General features: G+C 34.8%; 1 protein-coding gene across 1 annotated transcript in view; it reads right to left on the bottom strand.

Moving 5' to 3' along the window:
* The window catches only part of LOC127844762 (collagen alpha-4(VI) chain-like), a 29,946-nt gene extending 10,668 nt beyond the window's left edge, over positions 1-19,278 (bottom strand). The window contains exons 1-6 of the mRNA XM_052375221.1: positions 19,243-19,278; positions 17,298-17,448; positions 1,658-1,895; positions 1,271-1,389; positions 1,046-1,053; positions 133-361 (exon numbers count right to left, since the gene is read on the bottom strand). Of these exons, the coding sequence (XP_052231181.1) occupies positions 133-361; positions 1,046-1,053; positions 1,271-1,389; positions 1,658-1,895; positions 17,298-17,448; positions 19,243-19,278 (781 nt within the window). The remainder of the gene's footprint in view (positions 1-132; positions 362-1,045; positions 1,054-1,270; positions 1,390-1,657; positions 1,896-17,297; positions 17,449-19,242) is intronic.
* Positions 19,279-21,649: the final 2,371 nt, after the last annotated feature.

The raw sequence follows: 21,649 nt of genomic DNA, 5'->3' as shown, positions 1-21,649 counted from the left end.
GACTCTAATATGAATACCGAAGTCAGCCGACATTGAACAATAACACGGCGGGAGTTTATTACGATTACACTACCTTTACACGCCTATTAAACAATAAATGTATATCAGATACCTTCGATTTACATTAAATACCTTTACATATCTTCGTGGCTAGCGTTCTTATTATCGTGGTCAGATTGCTGTAGTCGTCTACTCTGAACATGAATGTATTGTAAGGCTTGCTTGCAATCGCTTCCAGCTCCGTCTGATGTATCTTATTCCCAACACCGATGGCAAACACAATAACATTTGTGTTTTGTAGCTTTTCGGCCTCGGAAATAGTGTCGGCCTGGTTGGTTGAGTTACCTGTTGACAGAACATACTAATTAGAATTTAATATGTGTTGGATTTGGTGCACGTATTCTTTCATCTTCAAAGCATCAATAAGACCCGCATTCTATACATAGATGGTGACGTCACAACGTTATTGTCACCTCTATGCTTATACGCATTACATTCCCCTGGTTTGGGGAATTATGCTTCCGCCAAAGTAGTTCTGCGTAGGAATGAAAATGTTAATATTGAAAGAAAAATATTTTTTTTATTGTGTGTTTAAAACGGAATGTTGTTTAAAGAAATGTTATTTAATTATGTTTAAATGTGATTTTGAATCTCTATTAAGACTGATAGCGATTATCAGAAGCATGATTACCAGACCTTCTTTCGCTTTCACTTTTCATTCGTAAAAGAAGTGCTACCCACAATTCCATTCGCGTTAGTACACAGGTCAGAAAGAAAAGACCGGTGTGTACACAATGTAAGACCCGAGTAATTGATTATTATCGAGTTCACCGGGAATTCCCATGTTACCTTCGCCCCGAGAAGACTAATTGAGCTCGATTGGTAATTGTTGGCTCGGGTACTACGTACATGTATCCCGGGTACGGTAAATATACTTAAACGTACCTGGTCGATATAAGACTGTACCCGATTCGTATTCCCGCCCAAAATCCGATGTCGTAAAACGCGCTACCGATTACCGAAAAACGATATTTTTATCTTAAACAAATTTCTCTTTAAAAAAACAGCATCAACATGCTTTTTGAGTATAAGTTTCGATAATATAGAGGCCATTTAACAGAAAATTGACATAAATTTGAACATACTTGATTAAAAAAAAAGAAAACAACGACCGATTTAGCGTTAAAATTTGGACCCCAGTATGTTACCACTAGACAATGGAGACGCACATCGCTTATGTGTGTTCAAAACGTTTTTAATGGTCACGTACCATCTGTGACGATGATGGCGATCTTAGCTGCGTTAGGTCGACTCCCATTGGCTGGCTTAAACGAGAACTCTCTCGCGAACTTGATAGCCTCGTTTGTGTATGTATAACCATTTGTGTAACTGGCAGCAGACCAAAAAAACGTAATCGACACACAATAAATATATAATAAACACATAGGTTTAATTAAATTATGAACCAATACATCTATATGGAAACGCATTTGAACAACCGAAAAAAAAGTTCAAATATAACATAATTTGAATCATTACCCGGTGTACATTTTTAAGATTGATCATACGTCTACTAGCTCTGTATACCGTAAAATTACATTTTAGTTTACAACATTTTCATTCAAACTGGAATGCGAGGTCTGTTTAAAAAACTCACGTGGAATTGTTGACCGCATCCTTCATCGCGATCTTGTTTGTGTTATTATTCAGATGAAAAATGTTGTTGACATTTGTGGAGAACGTCAACACGGCTATTTGCATATTGGTGGGGCCTATGAAAAAGGCATCAATCATCTCGTTAACGAACTGGAGCGTCTTGTTGAAGTTGTCCGGTTTGACACTCTCCGAGGCGTCAAGAATGAACACGATATCGGCGATTTCGGTACCGTTGCAACCTGTAACATGTTTATTTAAAACAAAAAAACGTGTTTAAAAAGACTACAAGATAAGTATTGATGCAAAGCATCAAAGGGCGTCGGGAATTTCAGTGTAAAAGGCACTCAATGAATTTACATGGAACGATTTTTTTCTACTGTAAATATTAATATATTGACCGATTATTTTAAAGGGATCTTTTCACGCTTTGGTAAATTGACAAAATTGAAAAAAGTTGTTTCAGATTCGCAAATTTTCGTTTTAGTTATGATATTTGTGAGGAAACAGTAATACTGAACATTTACCATGGTCTAATATAGCCATTATATGCATCTTTTGACGATTTTAAAACCTAAAAATTATAAAGCGTTGCAACGCGAAACGATTGAATAATTTGGAGAGTTCTGTTTTTGTCGTTAAATTTTGTGAAACTACGAAGATTGCTTATATTAGGTATAAAATACTTCATGTATATGTATTCGGCGGAATAGCGCAGTAGGCTAAAGCGTTTTTACTTCAGGACTCTGGCAGGACTCCAGGGGTCACTGGTTCGAAACCTGGTCCGGGCAATATTCTTTTCCTTTTTTTAATTTTATTCTTGATTTTTTACTGGAGCTTTTACGATCCAATGTTTACATTTATCGATATAAAGCATTTAATGAATAAGTTAAAAAATGCCAAAATCTGTGAAAAGGCCCCTTTAAACAAAATAGAAAAAGATACTGGTATAACCATTATCTATGATTTTGTGTTATAACCCCCAAATAACCATTATTTATGATGTTGTGTAATAACCCCAAATAACCATTATCTATGATTTTGTGTTGTAACTCCCAAATATTTCATAGTTCATTTTATTTACATTTGAGTCCTTTTTTACTGCTATCCGTGTGCAGTTTCATTAATGGAACAGAACTGTGTAGGTTTTAAAAAATCTGCTTCATCTTGTAAGCGTAATTTCATATTTTTCTCAACTTCAAGGGGAGATGATTCTGAACTTATTCTTACGTGGCTCATTTACGATAGGGGTTGAGTACTCATTGATATGAAAACACTGTAAAAGTTTGAAAAAAAAAATGAATGAAAACTGTAAATTGTATAAAGGAGCTGCATTTCACAATACTTTGAAACACAGTAAAAGATCATAATAGATTTATTGCTCCGATATTCATCATTTTCAATAGGGTTCGAGTAATACTGATATAAAAACACTTAACAAGTTTGGAATGATTCAGACGAAAGTTGTGAAATCTTTTAAACAAGTGGAAATTGTTTATTTTGTCAAATTTAATAGAAAAAAATTCTGGACTTATTGTCCCGATGTTTCTCATTTTAAATGAGGTAAAAATGCTCATTGATATGAAGACACTGTAAGTTTGGAAATAATCTGATGAAAAATGTTGACATAATCACCTAACCAAGCGGTTTTTCACTTTTATTTTTAAATTAAAAGAGACATTATTCTGGACTTATGGTCCGATATTGCTCATATAGAGTTTGGGTTGGGTCCTCATTGATAAAAAAAAACTGTGAAAGTTTGGAAACAATCGGATGAAAATTTTGGACTTCGAACAAGGATTTCAAAATTTCTCAAATTCTAAGAAAGATAACTATGGACGTAATGGTCGGATAATGCTAAAGGTCCCATACCACCTGGATAGTAATACGTGTCGCGCTTCGCGCTCTATATGTGGTTCTTAAAAAATAATCCGAGGAGTGCTTGACTCTAGGGAAACGGGTTGCTGGGACACAGCTCCTCCTTGATAAGCGGCAGCTTCTTTTATCGCAACTTATTGTTACAATCAATAATACGTGTCGCGCTTCGCGCTCTATATGTGGTAGGGATAGGCCTATGATAGACAACAATAAAAATACATGGATAATAGATGTGTTGTTTGCATTTATTTGTTAATATAAAAACACGTGTATTTTTTATAAGATATTTAAGTGATGTAAGAAATTTTAATTAACGTTGTCACCACGTTGCATCCATTAATTTTAATAAAAATGTCCAATTGTAGTAAAATGGATTTTAAAATGTCTACATAAAATAAAGCTTTATTATATTTATTAACCTGACTGAAAAAAATTGTCAGCCGCTCAACTGTTCCGTTCGTGCCGGAACCAGGGATTGAACCGGGGGCCTTTAGATGACTGTTGCGTAAACAACTTCAGTCTAACGCTCTCCCAACTGAGCTATTCCGGCTGACATTCACTTATGTACTGCTATTTGGTGAAGTTGTGTATAGCGATCGTTATTATATGTCTATTAATAAACTAACACATTGTACGTTTTCGTACCACTACGCCTTCCAATAAACTTGCTTGCGCGATAAGTCGTCAAATATCGTACTACATTGATTCTCCACTAAATAAGCAAATTAGAATAACCACAAAATAAATATATTTTGATTATGTTTTGTTTTTATACAAAACATCATTTGTTTTTAAACAAAACCAGAAAGTTTTGCGTATTTGCCCAGTCCCTGTGATCTTTCCCCTGTGATCAGTTGTGGATCAGTTATTAATTAAAACAATTAGCTTTGCATTATTGGCAATAAATGTTGTAATAAATGTAATAGGCACAAATTCAGTACTTATTTACACTAATTTACACAAAAAATCACCACTATGCAAGATATTCTTAAAACAAATATATATACATTGATCCGTAAAATAACTTCTCCTCCCATAAGCGAAAACAAGCATTACATAGTAGTCGCCGCCCTCCAGGGCGACGCCAATCAGCTTTGAAATAAATATTGAATTGTTCTTGCTTTTCCCTAACTAATGATGCTTTAATGACTTCTTGGACCATAGTTTTATCGACATACAGTTAAGACTTTTGCATTTTCGGACACCATTAGAGAACTACTCTGAAAAAAAATATATATTTGAAATAAGTCCAGTCACCATTTATATCTGTATCGAGAATAGCATCACTGTACAACCTACCGATCAGGACGGTAACCAGTGATATATTTAGAACCATTTTACTAGACATTTACAAAAAAGCTAATTTTTATATCAAAATAACATGTTACAATTTTGACGCAGCGTTATTCTAGGTCAAGTTTTACGATACTTTTGTAATAATAATAATTCTGAGCGATGTTAATTATCACGTTGAAAATGTTTCGTCGATTTTTCAACAGGGGTTTTGAAAAGTAGTTCATACTTGTTATTGGTAAACGTTGACGAACAGCGTTAAAAAACAACAACACTTTATGCTGTATTTTTTATGACCTGAAGTTGTGAAGGAGAATTCTTTTGTCGATTAGTGATATCCGACATCCTCATTTACCTTATTATTAATAAATGTACGTACCAATTGTTAAAAATGATGTTACTATCCAAACATATTCAGTGACTTAAACTATTGTGTAAAGAGTCGTTTTTATTAAGAGCGAACAGTACGGTTGCGAATAGACGTTTAAAGTGCGAAAAGTGCAGCTTTCGGACACGACTTTCAGGTAAGCCTATTTGTTCTGTAATTTAAAAATATACCAAAACACTAAATACTTAGAAGATCGTTCTGAGACTAAGCGCGTGCCATGAAAAGTCGTTCAACGAGAGAAACGAAATTGGTAAACTATAAAGATTTACACACTGTTCGACGGATTGAAGCGGGCAAACCGTGAATTTAGGAACTTTATGCATTTGCTTGAAGAATATGACATAGATTCAAATGATCTTAACTCAATGAATAATTGAATACAAAACATGAAGAAACAAGAACAAAAACTCTGCAAAAAGCAGGAATTCCAAGAAACAAAAAAGCAGCTTGAAAAAAAAAACAGAAAGCGAAAGTGGAATCTTTGACCGGTATAGTAAAAACACTTTCCACCAGTAACACTTAGCCGTCTTTCCTATCTATTTGGCCATCTCCATCTATTCTAATGACGTAATAAACGGTAAATACGCGTATTCGCACGTGTCCCAACAAAACAAGTATGCAATGTTGTTGTTGAATATAAAGCATAATTATGTACACAATTTAACCTCGATTTTGTATGCGCATAACTCTTTCATTTTTAGCATAGTTGCGGTTACGCAACTATGCTTATGTTAGAGCTACATTTCGAAAACCGACATGGAACGGTTTACCATTATGAAGCCTTACCTGATCAAAAATCAGACGAAATATCTATTTATTATAGTATATGGTAATTCTAACATTTTTTTTATTTAGAAACGTTTTTCTAACGTTTTCTTCCAAGAATATTGCTGACACCGTTTTTAGTGAATTTTTCTAAGACCGTTTTACGTGAAAAAACCTTCTAAGAAACTAAAACAAATTTCGTTCGGAAAACAATTCTGTTCTGGTTGATAGTGATCTCACACCAACTTACTATTTCCTTTGTTTAGGTTACAATATACTAAATCATTTTGGTGTTCAATGCTATACCCTCTAAAAAATGGAACGTCATTTATTTGCCATGACTTTATTTTTGAATATTTCTGTGTGCATGTGGTAGGGAAAACATTGTTGTATACTACACATTCAGTGTTTTGCTTATAGGTTGGAGACTACATGAGATTTTGACAGATGGCGGGAATATACTGTGTAGGTCCCTGTCTAATCAAATCAGCATATTTTCCTCGAATGCATGTTTTACACTTTAGACTGTTGTTCTGGTTTTATCGTTTGGAGATATTGATAGGGTAAGCATAGGTGTTCACTATTAAATACCTGAAATAGGATAAAGTTAAAGATGAAAGTAAAAAATGGTACTGCAAAAGGTTACAATCCACTAGAAAACGGTCGAAAAAAGAAGGTGCAAAAACAGTCGATTTTGATTTGAGTCGAATTCTTTTTTGGTTTGAACATGACATATCTTTTTTATTACTTAAATCGATTCAGCTAAGAATGCCCGTTTATAATAAGTTATATTTTCCTTTATTTACATAACGAATGTAAATACGTGCGTTTTTGTCAAACCCTATGTAAATAATATTTTGACTTATATGAATTTCTGTTAACGTCAAATTGCTGTTGTGAGTACATCTCAAATAACTTTGACACTTCACTTTTTTTTTTCTACATACAAAATGCAAAACTTTATTATTTACAATTCTTACAAAAATGCATACGGGTCTACATATAATTCATCTACTTCATGTAAGAAAGCATATTTAAAACTAAAAATCAGGATATTGTATCGCGAACACAATGATAAATATAATGAGAACATAGTCCAATTATTTCACTGGAAAACATGACGAGTCTTAATATGTGCACCTTTAATGTCAAGGGTCTTAATTGTAAAAATAAACGTGAACAAGTTATAACTTATATAAAATCAAAATCAATTGACATAGCACTGCTGCAAGAAATTCATTATGATAACAAACTCGATAATTCGGCCTGGGGCAAAGATTGGGCAGGGGATACGTTTTTAAGTGGCCAAAGTACCAACAGTTTAGGAGTAGGAATTTTGATAAATAGAAAAAGTGAAATACAATTTATAGAACATAATGAAATTATAGTAGGAAGACTTCAGGTGTTAAAACTATTGGTCAACAATAACAAAATAGCTATAATAAACATTTATGCACCAAATAATGATGACATTACGTTTTTTAATACACTTGAAAATACTATTGCTGACCTAGATGAATTCTTGCCGATAGTGGGTGGTGACTTCAATGCCGTGCAAAACTTTTTAAAAGACAAATTAAATGGTAGAAATGACACCAATAAAAAGTGTTCTGATAAAATTAATGATATAAAGGAAATACACGATTTAGTGGATATTTACAGAAATTTTAACCCAAATGCAAAGGAATATACATGGCATTCGAATTCAGACCCGCCAATATTTTGCAGACTCGATTATTTTCTGTTAGCATCTTCACTGGTTACTAATGCGAAAAAATGCACTATCAATCCTGGCTTCAAATCGGATCACTCAATTGTTTTACTCAGCATTCTTTTTGATACGCTAACACGAGGCCCAGGTTATTTTAAGCTAAATAGCTCACTTCTATTTGATCAAGATTATAAAACTTCAATTAAAAATTCAATAAAAGAGGTAGTTGATTTTAATAAAGAAACGACTCCTAATATTTTATGGGAATTAATTAAGGGTAGGATAAGGGATGAGAGCATAAAATACTCAACATATAAAAAGAAACTTAGTTTAAAAAAAGAATCAGAAATCGAAGCAAAATTACATGATATTGAAGAACAATTAAAATAGAACCCTAATGACATAATATTACAACAAACATATCAAACAGAAAAAGATAATTTTAATGCTATAAATGAAGAGAAAATCAAAGGCATTCTAATAAGGGCAAAAGCAGACTGGATTGAGGGAGCCGAGAAAAATACTAAATATTTCTCCAATTTAGAATCAAAAAGATCGGAACAAAAAGTTCTTAAACAGCTTAAAATTAATGATGAAATAGAACATGATCATGCAAAAATTTTAGAACACGTTAAGCAATATTTCGCCTCACTCTATAAAATAGACGTAACTCTGGATCAAGAAAACAGTGACCCATTTTTTCAAGATCTTACGAAATTATCAAACGAAGATAGAGAACAATACCCCGACCATTTATCCGAAAACGAATGCTTCCAGGCACTAAAAGACATGAAAAATAACAAAAGCCCAGGCTCAGATGGACTAACAACAGAATTTTATAAACTCTTTTGGACTGACATAAAAAAATACTTAATCAGCTCGATAAATTATTCTTTTGATACCGGACATTTAACTGAACTACAAACACAAGGGCTTATTTCACTTTTGCCAAAAAAAGATAAAGATATTCTATCTATCAATAATTGGCGACCAGTCTCTTTGTTAAACGTTGACTATAAAATTGCAAGTAAATCTATAGCTAATAGAATTAAACCTTTTCTTCAAACACTTATTAACTCAGATCAAACAGGATTCATAAAAGGGAGATATATTGGAGAAAACATAAGAATTTTGAATGAAGTAATTGATAAAGTGAACGATTTAAATGAAACAGGATTGATATTTTTCTCCGATTTTCAGAAAGCTTTTGATAGCTTAGACCATAATTTTATGTACAAATGTTTAGATGGCATGGGCTTTAGCCAGTCTTTAATACAGTGGGTGAAACTGTTTTATAATAATGCAAAATCTTGTGTAATTAATAATGGATATTTCTCTGAATTCTTCGACATAAAAAAGGGAGTACGGCAAGGTTGTCCCCTCTCACCTTATCTTTTTATCATATGCATTGAATTACTAGCTAACTATATACGACATAACACAAATATAAAAGGAATTCACATTGGTAACATCGAACTCAAACAAACATTATTCGCAGATGATGCCTGTTTTCTTCTCGATGGCAGTCAAAGGTCATTTGAATTTTTAATTATTACCCTTGACAAATTCTCCGCTATATCCGGCTTAAAATTAAATAACAATAAATGCTCTGTAATGAAATTAGGTGCACTTATAAACAAAAATGTAAAATTTTGTCCACATAAAAAATTTGATTGGAACTGTGAAAGCGCGACCACACTGGGAATAACAATATACAATAATACTTATTTGACGGCTGAACACAATATATGTAATAAAATTCAAGAATTTGAAAACTGTTTACATAAATGGAGAAAGTGGAATCTTTCACTGATAGGAAAAATCACAGTAATCAAAACTTTTGCATTACCAAAACTAATATATCCATTTACAGTTTTAGAAAGACCAGACGAAAATAAAATGAAAACCTTAAAAACAAATATGTTCACATTTTTGTGGAATGATAAACCCGACAGGATAAAACGTGATCAAATTATACAGGAATATGAAAATGGCGGTTTGAAAATGATTGATATAGATAGCTTTGTGGATGGTCTCAAATCTACTTGGATTAAACGATTTATACATCAACCTGAATAAAAAATAACCAAATTATACAGTATTTTTCTAGAAAATTATGGTAATTACTTTATTTTAAAGAATCGCATCAAACCTGACGATATAAACACACTAAACATTCGTTCAGTATTTTTAAAGGACATATTAAAGGTCTGGAATAAGGTTAACGCACAAAATAAAATCGCACAAATCGGAAAAGAAATTATTTGGAATAATTCATTTATAAAAAATTCAAACAGTTTATTTTTCTATAAAGAATGGCATATTAAAGGAATCAACCATATAGAACAAATATACGACTATGGAACAAGGCAATTTTATAGTTTTGAGCAATTACAAAACTTGTACGGGTTAAGTACCAGAGATTTTCTAAATACTTTAGTCTTATAAAAAGTGTGCCACTAGAATGGAAAGAAAAGCTGAAATCTGAAAACATTAGTAATCAACCGCAAGAATATTTTCTCTCATCAATTTCAGAGTCAACTAAAATCTGTAAATTAGTATATCAAAAACTCGTACTGTCAAAGCAGATCAATCCAATTAAGGCAATTGCTAAATGGGAACTATATTTTAACAAAGAAATGCCAACGAATAAATTGTTTATTCAACCATTTAGACTGACACATGATACCAAGCTAAGATCATTCCAGTATAAATATATTATGCAAATTATTCCAAACAATAGCTATCTATTGTTATGTGGTTTAACACAATCCAATATTTGTGATTTTTGTAGTATGTCAGTAGATTCGAATGTGCATATGTTTTGGGAATGTCCTGTAAGTCAACATTTTTGGAACGGTGTTAAAGTGTATATCGAACAAACAGCGAACTTGCCGTTTATTTCATATTTTGATTATGAACATATAAGCTTCTGTAACGTTTCAACAGGTCATTCGAACATGTCACAGATTGTTAATTTTATCACATTGTTGGCAAAATTTTATATTTTTAGAAGTAAGTGCCAGAACAATATACCCAATATTAATCATTTTATAACATTTCTTCAGAATAGGCTCAAAATTGAGGAGATAATTGCTTTCAATAAAAATCAAATAGAAACTTTTAGAACAACTTGGAATAGTTTTTTAAGATAATTCATTTAAAATTGTAGTCTGAATATGCATCTTTATGCTTCGATATATTTTGTCGAACTGTATTAAATTATTTTTTGCTACAGTCTCATGTAAGACTCTCGACAGATGTTTGTAGTATTGTTTTTTCTTTGTATTTTTTTTCTGTTATAACTCCATGCGTGTAAGTGTATTGTGTATTGATGAATAAATATATATATTTAAAAAAAAAAAAAAAAAAAAAAAAAAAAGAATGCCCGTCAAGAAAAGATATGGTTATGGGGGTCTCTATGTGCAAAATGTTGTATTTATTTTCGCTCAAATTTGTCGCTTTTACATTGAAACATATAAGGAAACTATTTAGTATATTTTGACCTAAACATTGACTTCAGCAGCACCTTCCCCGTATCTTGTAACTATGCTTTCAACGCCATCGGCGCTCTCGTTGTTTTTCGTCGTAGTGTAACGATTTAAGCACTCGCTAGCGTTTAAATGTTGTATTGGGTCACTTGACTTCTTCACTGTTACTGTAGCGCTCAATCTAAGGCCCGTCTGTCTCTTTACTATCGCAGTATCGGTTTGCGGTGATCCGCCTAAAATCAACGTTAACACTAAACATAAAATTTGCGTCCATTATTCAATAATCGCACACCCTTTTCTGCTAGGAAAATGCATCAAGGTTTCATTACACGTACAGAGAATATTCACACGAACCATTTCAAGGCTGTTTCTTAGGTTCACTGGAACAACAAATCTTTATGGAAGTCGACTTTGAAGTTTGTTATTCCATACCATACGCTCCTTGAATGAATCAGCAGCGAAATCCACCCTGAAATTTCGAAAGAGAAAACCCTCTCTACAGGAGAAGAGCCAGATCTCGTCGAGTTAACCGAGGAAACTGCACGGTTGGAAGAAGACCAATTGACAAGCATGTTAGCATATGCTGGCTGTTAGTTTTTTCGCAAAGGTGGCGGTCGATAGTCGTGTCAAGGAAACCGTCCGCTTTATACAGTAACATGACCAGAAATTCAATATCAGAGTCTGTAGAGTATTTCTACAACAAGCTCGACAAGATTCTTTAGCTTGGATTACTTAACTATTCACTGCCTGACCTCCCTAAACATCATTTCAGCCTTCAAAAAGGCTGTGGTTTTCCCGCTTAACAGAAACGCCATCTCGCCAGAGATATTGCTCACAAATGAAACGCTGAGAGACGATACGCTATTACAGAAAGCATGTGCAATTCCAGGGAGGTACGAACGGGAAAGATGCGGTCCTGGAATACTTGATGAACGAAGTGGCAAAAAGGTCGAGAAATTAACGAGGATGATGATGAATATGATGATGATGATGTATATGATGTATATGATGATGATGATATATATGATGGTGATGGTGGTGGTGGTGGTAGTGGTGGCGGTGGTGGTGGTGGTGGTGGTGGTGGTGGTGGTGGTGGTGGTGGTGGTGGTGTATATGATGAATATGACTATGATGATGATGATGATAATGATGATGATGATGATGATGATGATGATGATGATGATGATGATGATGGTGATGATGACGATGATGATGATGACGACGACAACGACGACGACGATGATGATGATGATGATGATGTTTTCTGCGTTTGTCAGAAACGATAGCTACGAACCATTCATGACCGCCCTCATATTAAACTTCTCAGCCGGGGAAAATGTGACTTTTGCGCGCTCACGAGCTCCGGTGAGTTCGTTATTGCTAAATATGCGTATATAAACTTTTCTTGAATGTTGAAATTATTTGTTCACAAAAAGAGGTGTTACAAATCAGCTAAATATGTAGATTTTTTGTAAATAAAGAATTGTTTTGTTAGTGAACTCGTTACATTCGTTATACAATGTACACACACGAAGTCCAAACGATTGACATGTATTTACAGCATGAAAATTAGAAACAATATCTGACTCTAGAACGAAATCAACTGAACTAAATGGTAGATGAGAATAGCTTAAACGCAAAATGGTTGTATTATAAATGTGAAGGTATGGAACTCGGGAATATAAAATGGAATGATACATTTGAATATTTAGCAATAGTTGTAAAAGGGAAAAATGAGGTATGCCTTCACATTAGGGCTACATGTTGAAAAGATTAAACCAAAAAAAATCCAGAATTCTCTCAGGAATGGCGATTCGACTGATGTTATCTGTAACACCAACGTCAAGAGTATTTTCTTAGATGTCAGTTAAAACTTGTAAAATGACTATTGAGAAATCACCAGATAGGTTGATTTAACTTATCTTTTTGTAGAAAATTGGTTAGGAAAGGAAGTTGCTTCTTTAAAAGTCAACAATTACTAGGCAAGCTGAACTTTGTGGGAGTGTACGTGAAAGCGACCGACTTTTTTGCAACCGACTATTGTACTGTAGGTATATTTATTGAACTTTGTATTATTCTAGCTGAAGTGAATGTGGATTTAAAGTGATGGAAAACCTTTTTAATATAATAGAATGGTATTTCAGTGATATCTGCAGAAAAATGGTCTTCTCCATATGAAACATTTTTTTGTGATTTCTTGTTTAAATGGTTGAAGAGATACTTACAAGGAAATTATATTCATGCAATTTTCCCGACATTCATACGAAAATTAGACTGACATATAAGTTCATTAGAAATATTCGTGAGTTTTGTGTTCAAGGTAGAACTTTGTCGCTTGGCAGCAGCTCCATCGGGAAGTCAGGCAAGACTGGTTCTTACATGACACTCAACTCACATTTGGTTTAGGCATTTACCCAACCACATCCCGGTACTCGCTTCTGCTGGCGGGTTAAACGAAGTGAGGCCCCTGGTACGTTTCGTACGAACAGTAGCAAATTCTTGGAGAGGAGATGGGCCGTCTAAATTGCCACAAGTCCACTTGAAGGGTATGGAACAAAACAACAGAATTCCAACCTTGATCGGTCGGGGCCCGGTATATCAACGACCGCGCACTCCACCGCCAGTTTCCATGGTGGATCCGATAAGAAAGCTACTGGCGCTAATCTATCGATCAAGTTGGCGATAAAGGAAACAACCATAGGAAGGTGGAACGTAAGAACACTCCATGCGTGTGACAATTCCCATGAACGGACGCACGAGTTAAAGCGTTACCGTTGGAACACTATCCGGTTAGCCGAGTTCAGGTGGCTAGGCTTCGGAGAAACATCACAGACGAAGGGCACTATATTTGCTTCAGCGGTGAGGATTCTGTGCATCGCCACGGGATAGCTTTTATCTATAGGAAGGAGTAAGTCAACAACTTCATCAGTTGAATCGTAGTCTCCAGACGACTTTCAGCGAGACCTCACAAAATAACCATCATCCAGGTCTACGCACAATGGCGATTGGCACGACCAACAACAGAGCAGACATCATCATGCACGTCAAAAAGCTAAAAGAAGTGACCGGCTTAAAGTATTTGGGAGAAACCCTATCCAATACGGATACCAGTACCGTTGAGGACCGGATTAGAATTACCATGGCGACCGCAGCGATGGCTAGACTGATCAGGCTGTGGAAAAGCAGTTCCATCAGCTTACCTACCAAGTACAAGCTCAACAAGTCCTTCGTAGGCTCGATGCGCGACCTGTACGCCTCATGTGGACAAGGAACGTATGGTACAGACTTTTGAACACAAATGTCTCCGAAGACTGTTTTGCAACTCCTACAAGGAGCACAAGATCAACGAGTACGTCCGGAACATGACTTCAACACTAAGTCTTCTTGGTCCACAAGAGCACCTTTTGGCGAACGTCGAACGACGAAAGCTAGCTTGGTTCAGACGCGTCACTAGGCACGAACCTCTTTGCAAGACTGTTCTCCAGGTTGCAAGAGTGGACATGCCACCCAATCGATGAGTTACTCTCAGCAGCCCTTTAAAGCCCATAAACCCTCCAAATTAACGAATATGTCGTACACTATTTCGAAAAATAAAGTTAACACGTAAAAAAAATAATATTCCTTTTAGCGATAGCCAAAATTTCAACGCTAGATGTGGTCTAGTAAAAGCGATTTGACAAGATATATTATGCTCGCTTTTTTCGGGACAATATATTCAACACATACTCGTATACCATGTAAGTGTTCGTGCGTCGTATGAATAGATATCGTAACGGGAAATTAAAATAGAATATATTGTGCCAAAAAATGGAACGTGCATAGTGTATCTGTTTGCATCTCTGTTACCATACCACATCTAGCGTTGAAATGTTGGCTATTGCTATTAGGAACATTAATGTTTATGCGTTAACTTAACTTTACGAAATATTTTGCGAAACATTCGGTGATGTTGAGTATTTATGTTACTTTAACAGATCTTACTGGAGCAGGATATTTTATCGTCGTCCCTCATTACCCCCCAACTGCCAGGCCGGTCAAAGGAATGATGAGGAGAACTATTGGCCATAGAATTGAGTGAACATCTATGGTATATGACATTGGCAAGGAAGAGCGTAGTACAATCTGATAATATGGCAGTGTGTATTGATATAAACTAAGGAAAAGACGCGCGTAAATTTATGCAATTTTTTTTTTATAGAGAAATGTTATTTGTACAGATTTAAATGACTTTAGAAAATAAGACGGCACAAAAAGAATGTATCAAGTACCAAGCAGCAGATCATTTGTTAAGATAGAATATATTACAAAAGACGCTACTTGGTATCATAATTTCATAATTTGGTATAAGAAATACCATATGTTTCGATGACGAAGAAAGAAATTCAAAATAAGTCATGTGTTGACACATGTAATGTGATCTCACGTAGAATAAATTTGCATCTACGAACACTAATATGTAGTTTAAGATAAGTGCACTTTATAACAAACATTTCATGCGGTGGATATGCGACTTTTAAGTGAAAAACAACAACACAACATTAATTAATTTTTTTTTTATTTAATAACTTAAACTTGTATGAAAAGTCAGGATATATGCTGAATATGTTTTAAAGATAGTTCTTGTTAACAATACGGGTAGAAATCCGGCAGAATCAATGCATTTGAACCTTTTCATAGGTGGATGTATGAAGAGGGGGCGTAACCAACGTACTGCCATCAATCAAATTTTCTCACATAGTTTACCGGTTGTTAGAATTTTGTGTTGTGACGTGGTTATGTGAAGTTAATTATCAGAATAAATAAGGAACCATTTGTTCATGTACAACGTTTATATTTCCTTCTCTTTGAGTAATTGTAAACATTGACCAATATGTATCACCAAATTGGCGTCTGCATACAGCAAAAAAAAACACTTGCTTTTGCGAAAGAAATTCAGTTTGTCCAGCCACCATCAACTTTTATAAAAATAACCGCTGTGTACTAATTTTTTGAGTCAGTTTAATGCATGCAATAATTCAACTTTAAGTTTTGTCGCGACAAAAACAAATTCAAAGAAAGAATGCTTCAAACACACTCCCATATTGGCTATGCAAATGTACCTAACGGTCTTACCCTTTCAGATAACGAATTATAACAACTCCTTCATTTAACATTAAACAATTAAATGGGTTATTAAAATTTAATTCGACTAATCGACATTATCGTAAACAAGGGCTGTTTGTAAAACATGCATGCCCCCATACGGGCTGTCAGTTGTAGTGGAAGCCATTGTGTGAATACGTTTTTTGTCACTGTGACTTCGACCTTTGACCTAGTGACCTGAAAATCAATAGGGGTCATCTGCCAGTCATAATCGATGCACCTATGAAGTTTCATGATCCTAGGCCTAAATATTTTTGAGTTATCATCAGGAAACCATTTAACTGTTTTGAGTCACTGTGACCTTGACCTTTGACCTAGTGACCTGAAAATTTATAGGGGTCATCTGGCAGTCATGATCAATGTTCCTATGAAGTTTCATGATCCTCTGCATAAGCATTCTTGAGTTATCATCCTCAAACCATTTTACTGTTTCGAGTCACTGTGACCTTGACCTTTCACCTAGTGACCTGAAAATAAATAGGGGTCATCTGCCAGTCATGATCAATGTACCTATGAAGTTTCATGCACCTAGGCGTAAGCATTCTTGAGTTATCATCCGGAAGCCATTTAACTGTTTCGAGTCACCTTGACCTTTGACCAAGTGACCTGAAATAGGGGTCATTTGCCAGTCATGATCAATGTACCTATGAAGTTTCATGATCCTAGGCCTAAGCATTCTTGAGTTATCACCCGGAAACCATTTTACTATTTCGAGTCACAGTGACCTTGACCTAGTGACCTGAAAATCAATAGGGGTTATCTGCCAGTCATGATCAATGTACCTATGAAGTTTCATAATCCTAGGCCTAAGCGTTCTTGAGTTATCATCCGGAAACCATCTGGTGGACGGACAAACGGACGGACGGACCGACCGACTGACATGTGCAAAACAATATACCCCTCTTCTTCGAATGGGGGGGATGAAAACATCTATATTTTACGTACTTAGCTGTTTGTTTTCCTTGAACACACGTACCTGTGCAGACATTATTCTTCAGTTTGTCATATATGGAATTGAGGGCGTCGAAATCTTGAACGATGTGCACGTTCCGCTTGTCGGAGGCAATAACCTCAAGCTCGGTTTTGTTCAGTTCATGATTACTTCCACCGATGCCGATGGCGAACACCTGTGCAAAAGACGCAAATCCAGTCACGAACAAAATCCGATGTAGCGTGAATTCTGAAAGACCGTGAAAAGCTTCAGAAAACCCGGAAAATGCAGAGGACTTCGCGTGCGCAGTGGAATACAATCAAGCTACAATCAAGTCGTGATTATTTTCAGATTACAATCTAAGCTAAACCACGATTATTTACATTATTAAAATATTATTGCTATTGACTTTTGAAATTATATGCATTTATGTAGAACTACATTCATAATTTACTTTCACATGTACCATAGTTGTTCTCATTTATCTTACGTCGATGCGGTCAACGCCTCGTTTAATAATTCACGGGCGTTAATCACGGGCTTCACCTCTTTTTGGGGATGCATTAATAAATAAGCTAGGTAAAAAAAGCAAATTTGTCTATGAGATCGTCGGTGCAATTCGGACACTTTAAGAGTTGAATCGACTGGGTATACTGGCTTAAAACGATTACAACACAAGTTCAATCAATTATCTAATGTGTTAAAAACAAAATACAGCTATAAAAAAGTTCATTGTAGGTCATCTGTTACAGACTTATTACAGAAAGGCATTGTCTTTAGCAATCCTTATATGTTGATATCTTTCCTATCAATCTGCTCAGACTGACAGTCATAATTTTATTAGAAAACATGACAAAATCTTTTTTGGCTTATCTGTTTAACCCAGCTTTTCACCTGAAATGACCTTTACATAACGCCAGCAGACCAGAATGAATAAACTACATTCATTCAATTGGCTGATTTCCGCATTATCCCCGGAACATTGGAAACACCACCGCGTCTTTGTAGTATAGGATTTAACACTAATCAGTGTAGGGAAATGCAGTCTATTCTCTGCATGTTCATAATTAGCTCACTTACAATTATGCATTAATCTATCCCCAAGACTTTCAGGATGACTGCTTTGTCAGTAAAACGCCAGGTGTAAACGGCATGTACTGTTAATATACGCATTATGTTGATAACACTGTACTGCTTTCAAGATATCAAATAACACGACCATACATGCCATTTTTTTTTCAACGACAAATAGAGACATTCCATTAAGCATGTCGGATCATTTGACCTAAAAGCCGGACACCTAAAACAATCAATCATGCCACCATTAGTGTAGTCAGTTATCAGTTTATTACTTACAAAAACTAATAATTTCTGGCCAATATTGACAACAAATGATTTTTAGAATTTCATGAACACAAATGTTCTTCATTTTTGGGAAGCAAAAACACGTGTGCACTATGCTTAATACTCCATTAAGTGAGATGTGGGGAATGCCTTTATTAAACATCAAATCGGGACAGAGGCCCCAATTGAACATGTGCATATCGTGTAATGTGATGTGAAAGCGTCGATTACTGTTTTTAGGGACCCCTCTTTTTATTAAACAGCGTCAATTAACTCTAGATTTATTAAATGAACCATGTATAAACTGTTTTATGAAAATCAGTCGCAAAATGAGAGTAATTCTATGTAAAACATTAGTTTAAACGTATTTATTGCATCAAATATGCATGGGATTGGATTACAAGTTTTTGCAACATTATCTGGATCCTCTCCCAGATAATTATATAACATAATTCACTAAAATACATTATTAATAGTTCAACAACATAATCAGTTAGTTTAACATAATTATACACAGATAAATAGACATAAAAGTAGGTTAACAATTGTAAAGTTATTGAGAATAGTTATCTCCCATTGTATGCATGTCATTGACAATTTTATACAAAATTTAAAACCTTTTTGAGCCCGCTATGAATGACTGTACTGTTCTGAACACCATTTCATTAAAATCCAAAGACATGTTGGGGTCCCCACATAGCAACAACTTAACATTAAGGTTATGGTTCAATTTGCTTATAGTTAGTCCTCTTATATGTGCGAAGTTTAAACATTCAAAAAAGTAATGCCGCGCATTTTCACAAGGAGCTCCGCAAGAACATGATTGATCAGCGATTAGATTTGATCTATAAAGATCGTAGTTTAAACTACTACACATATTTCTAAGTCTTGTGTGAGCAATGTTTACTTTTCTTTTGCCTATATTATAGTATTTTGGGCACACAAGTGGCTGTGGGGTTATCGCTGATCTGAAAGAAGATATTGTAGGTTTTTCTCTTGTGTCTATATTAAGGTCATTCCACAATTTTATTGTAGATGGAAAATACGATATACTGTATGAAGTTAATCGCGATTGGGGCATAGAGTAATTTCCTTGATTTCTTAGATTGTAATGTGATATACTACCGACATGTTGTGGAAGTAGATTTGATAAATAAGAGGGTGTTAAATAAGCGTGAATTTTATAAAATGTTACTAGTTTTTTTCTTTGTCTCCTCGAGGCTAAGGGTTCAAGACCAGATTCTTTATATAAGTTCTCTTTACTACAGAAGAGGGGTAACCCACATGCAATTCTAGCAACTTCCTATTGTAAATGTTCCAGCCTATTGCTTTCATATTCAGTACAACCGTCCCAAACTTCACTAGCATACTCTAAGATTGGAAGAATAAAGGTTCGATAGAGTTTAAGAATGTTACTTTTCGATAATATATACTTAAGTTTTCGAAGAACATTTATTTTCTTTGAACAGGAATCAAAAACATTATTTACATGGTCAGACCATTTGGCATTTGAACTTAATGTAACCCCAAGATGTTTATGGGTGTTTGACGATGATAACACGGTATTTTGAAATTGCAGTTTTAACGCTTCTCCGGATAATGTGTTTGACACAAAAATGAATTCAGTTTTATTTGGATTAAAAGACACAAGCCGTTTCCTGGACCAACAGTCAAGCTTTTCAAGGTCAGAGTTAATAATTGCGGTTATTTCGGAAATATCTTTAGAAGCATACGCAAGAGAAGTGTCGTCAGCAAACAGTCTAGTAAGACTATCCAGATTTTCAGATATATCATTAATATAGATTAAGAATAAAAGAGGACCAAGGACAGAACCCTGGGGTACTCCAGCTTTAATAGGCTTACTGTCAGAGATGGTATCTTTGATAAGAACTTGTTGTGACCTGTTCGAGATATAATCAGTAAGCCATAATAGCTATTCATTTTTAAAGCCATAAGCTTCAAGTTTATGAATAAGACCTCTGTGCCACACTCTACCAAATGCTTTTGAAACATCACAAAAAACAAGACAAGTGTGCTTCTTTTCATTAAGATTTTTGCATAGAGAGTCGTACATTTCTAACAGTTGATAGACGGCGCTATGACCCGGTCGAAATCCGGATTGGGAACTATGAAATAGATCGTTAACCAACATATAGTTATACAAATGTTTAAATAATACTCTTTCAAATACTTTACCAACACACGAGAGTAGTGAAACAGGGCGATAATTACTGCAATCGTGTTTGTCGCCTTTCTTAAACAATGGAATTACATATGCTTTTTTCCATAGTGTTGGAAATTGACACTGATTTAAAGACATATTGAACAATATACAAAGTGGAACACATACTGTTTTGGATGTATTTTTTAACATACAATGGCTTATACCATCGCAACCAGATGCTTTCCCAAGTTTTAAAATATGCAATATATCTCGAACTTCTGCCACTGATATTGTTAATGGTGCACAAGTTGTAATTATGTTTTTATTGAGGTTCGGGGGGTCAATGTTTTCGTCGTTAACAGTCGATATCGAACTAAAATAATTGTTTAAAACATTGGCTTTGTTCATGTTGTCCATGATAACATTTCCACTACTATCTAAAAGAGGAGGGATATCGTTACACGACCCAGGTTTATTTGTAAGTCTTTTTATTAATCTCCAGTACGATTTCGGATCGGATGCGTGTAAACTCTCAATTATGCCATCAACGTTCTCGTAAAAATGTAAGCGGACATGTTTGCGCATATTATTAACTGTGTTACGTTGGTGCTTAAATTTAATTAAATCACTGTTAAGCTGCGATCGTTTGTATGTTTTGTGTAACCTTTCACGCAATCGTATTGCATGTCTTAATTCTGAAGTCATCCACGGTTTATCAGACGGTCTTATAGTAACTGTTTTTGATGGTATTGTACCTGTTGCAAACTCTAAGTACATCTTAGTAAACAATTCACAAGCTTGGTCTTGAGACCCGCATGTAGAGAGCAACACTGTCCAATTTGTATTACTTATAAGTTCATTAAAACGATCAAAGTCAGCACACTTGTAA

Source organism: Dreissena polymorpha, chromosome 9, assembly GCF_020536995.1.
Source record: "Dreissena polymorpha isolate Duluth1 chromosome 9, UMN_Dpol_1.0, whole genome shotgun sequence".
NCBI lineage: Eukaryota > Metazoa > Mollusca > Bivalvia > Myida > Dreissenidae > Dreissena > Dreissena polymorpha.
This window is presented reverse-complemented; position numbering and strand designations above follow the sequence as displayed.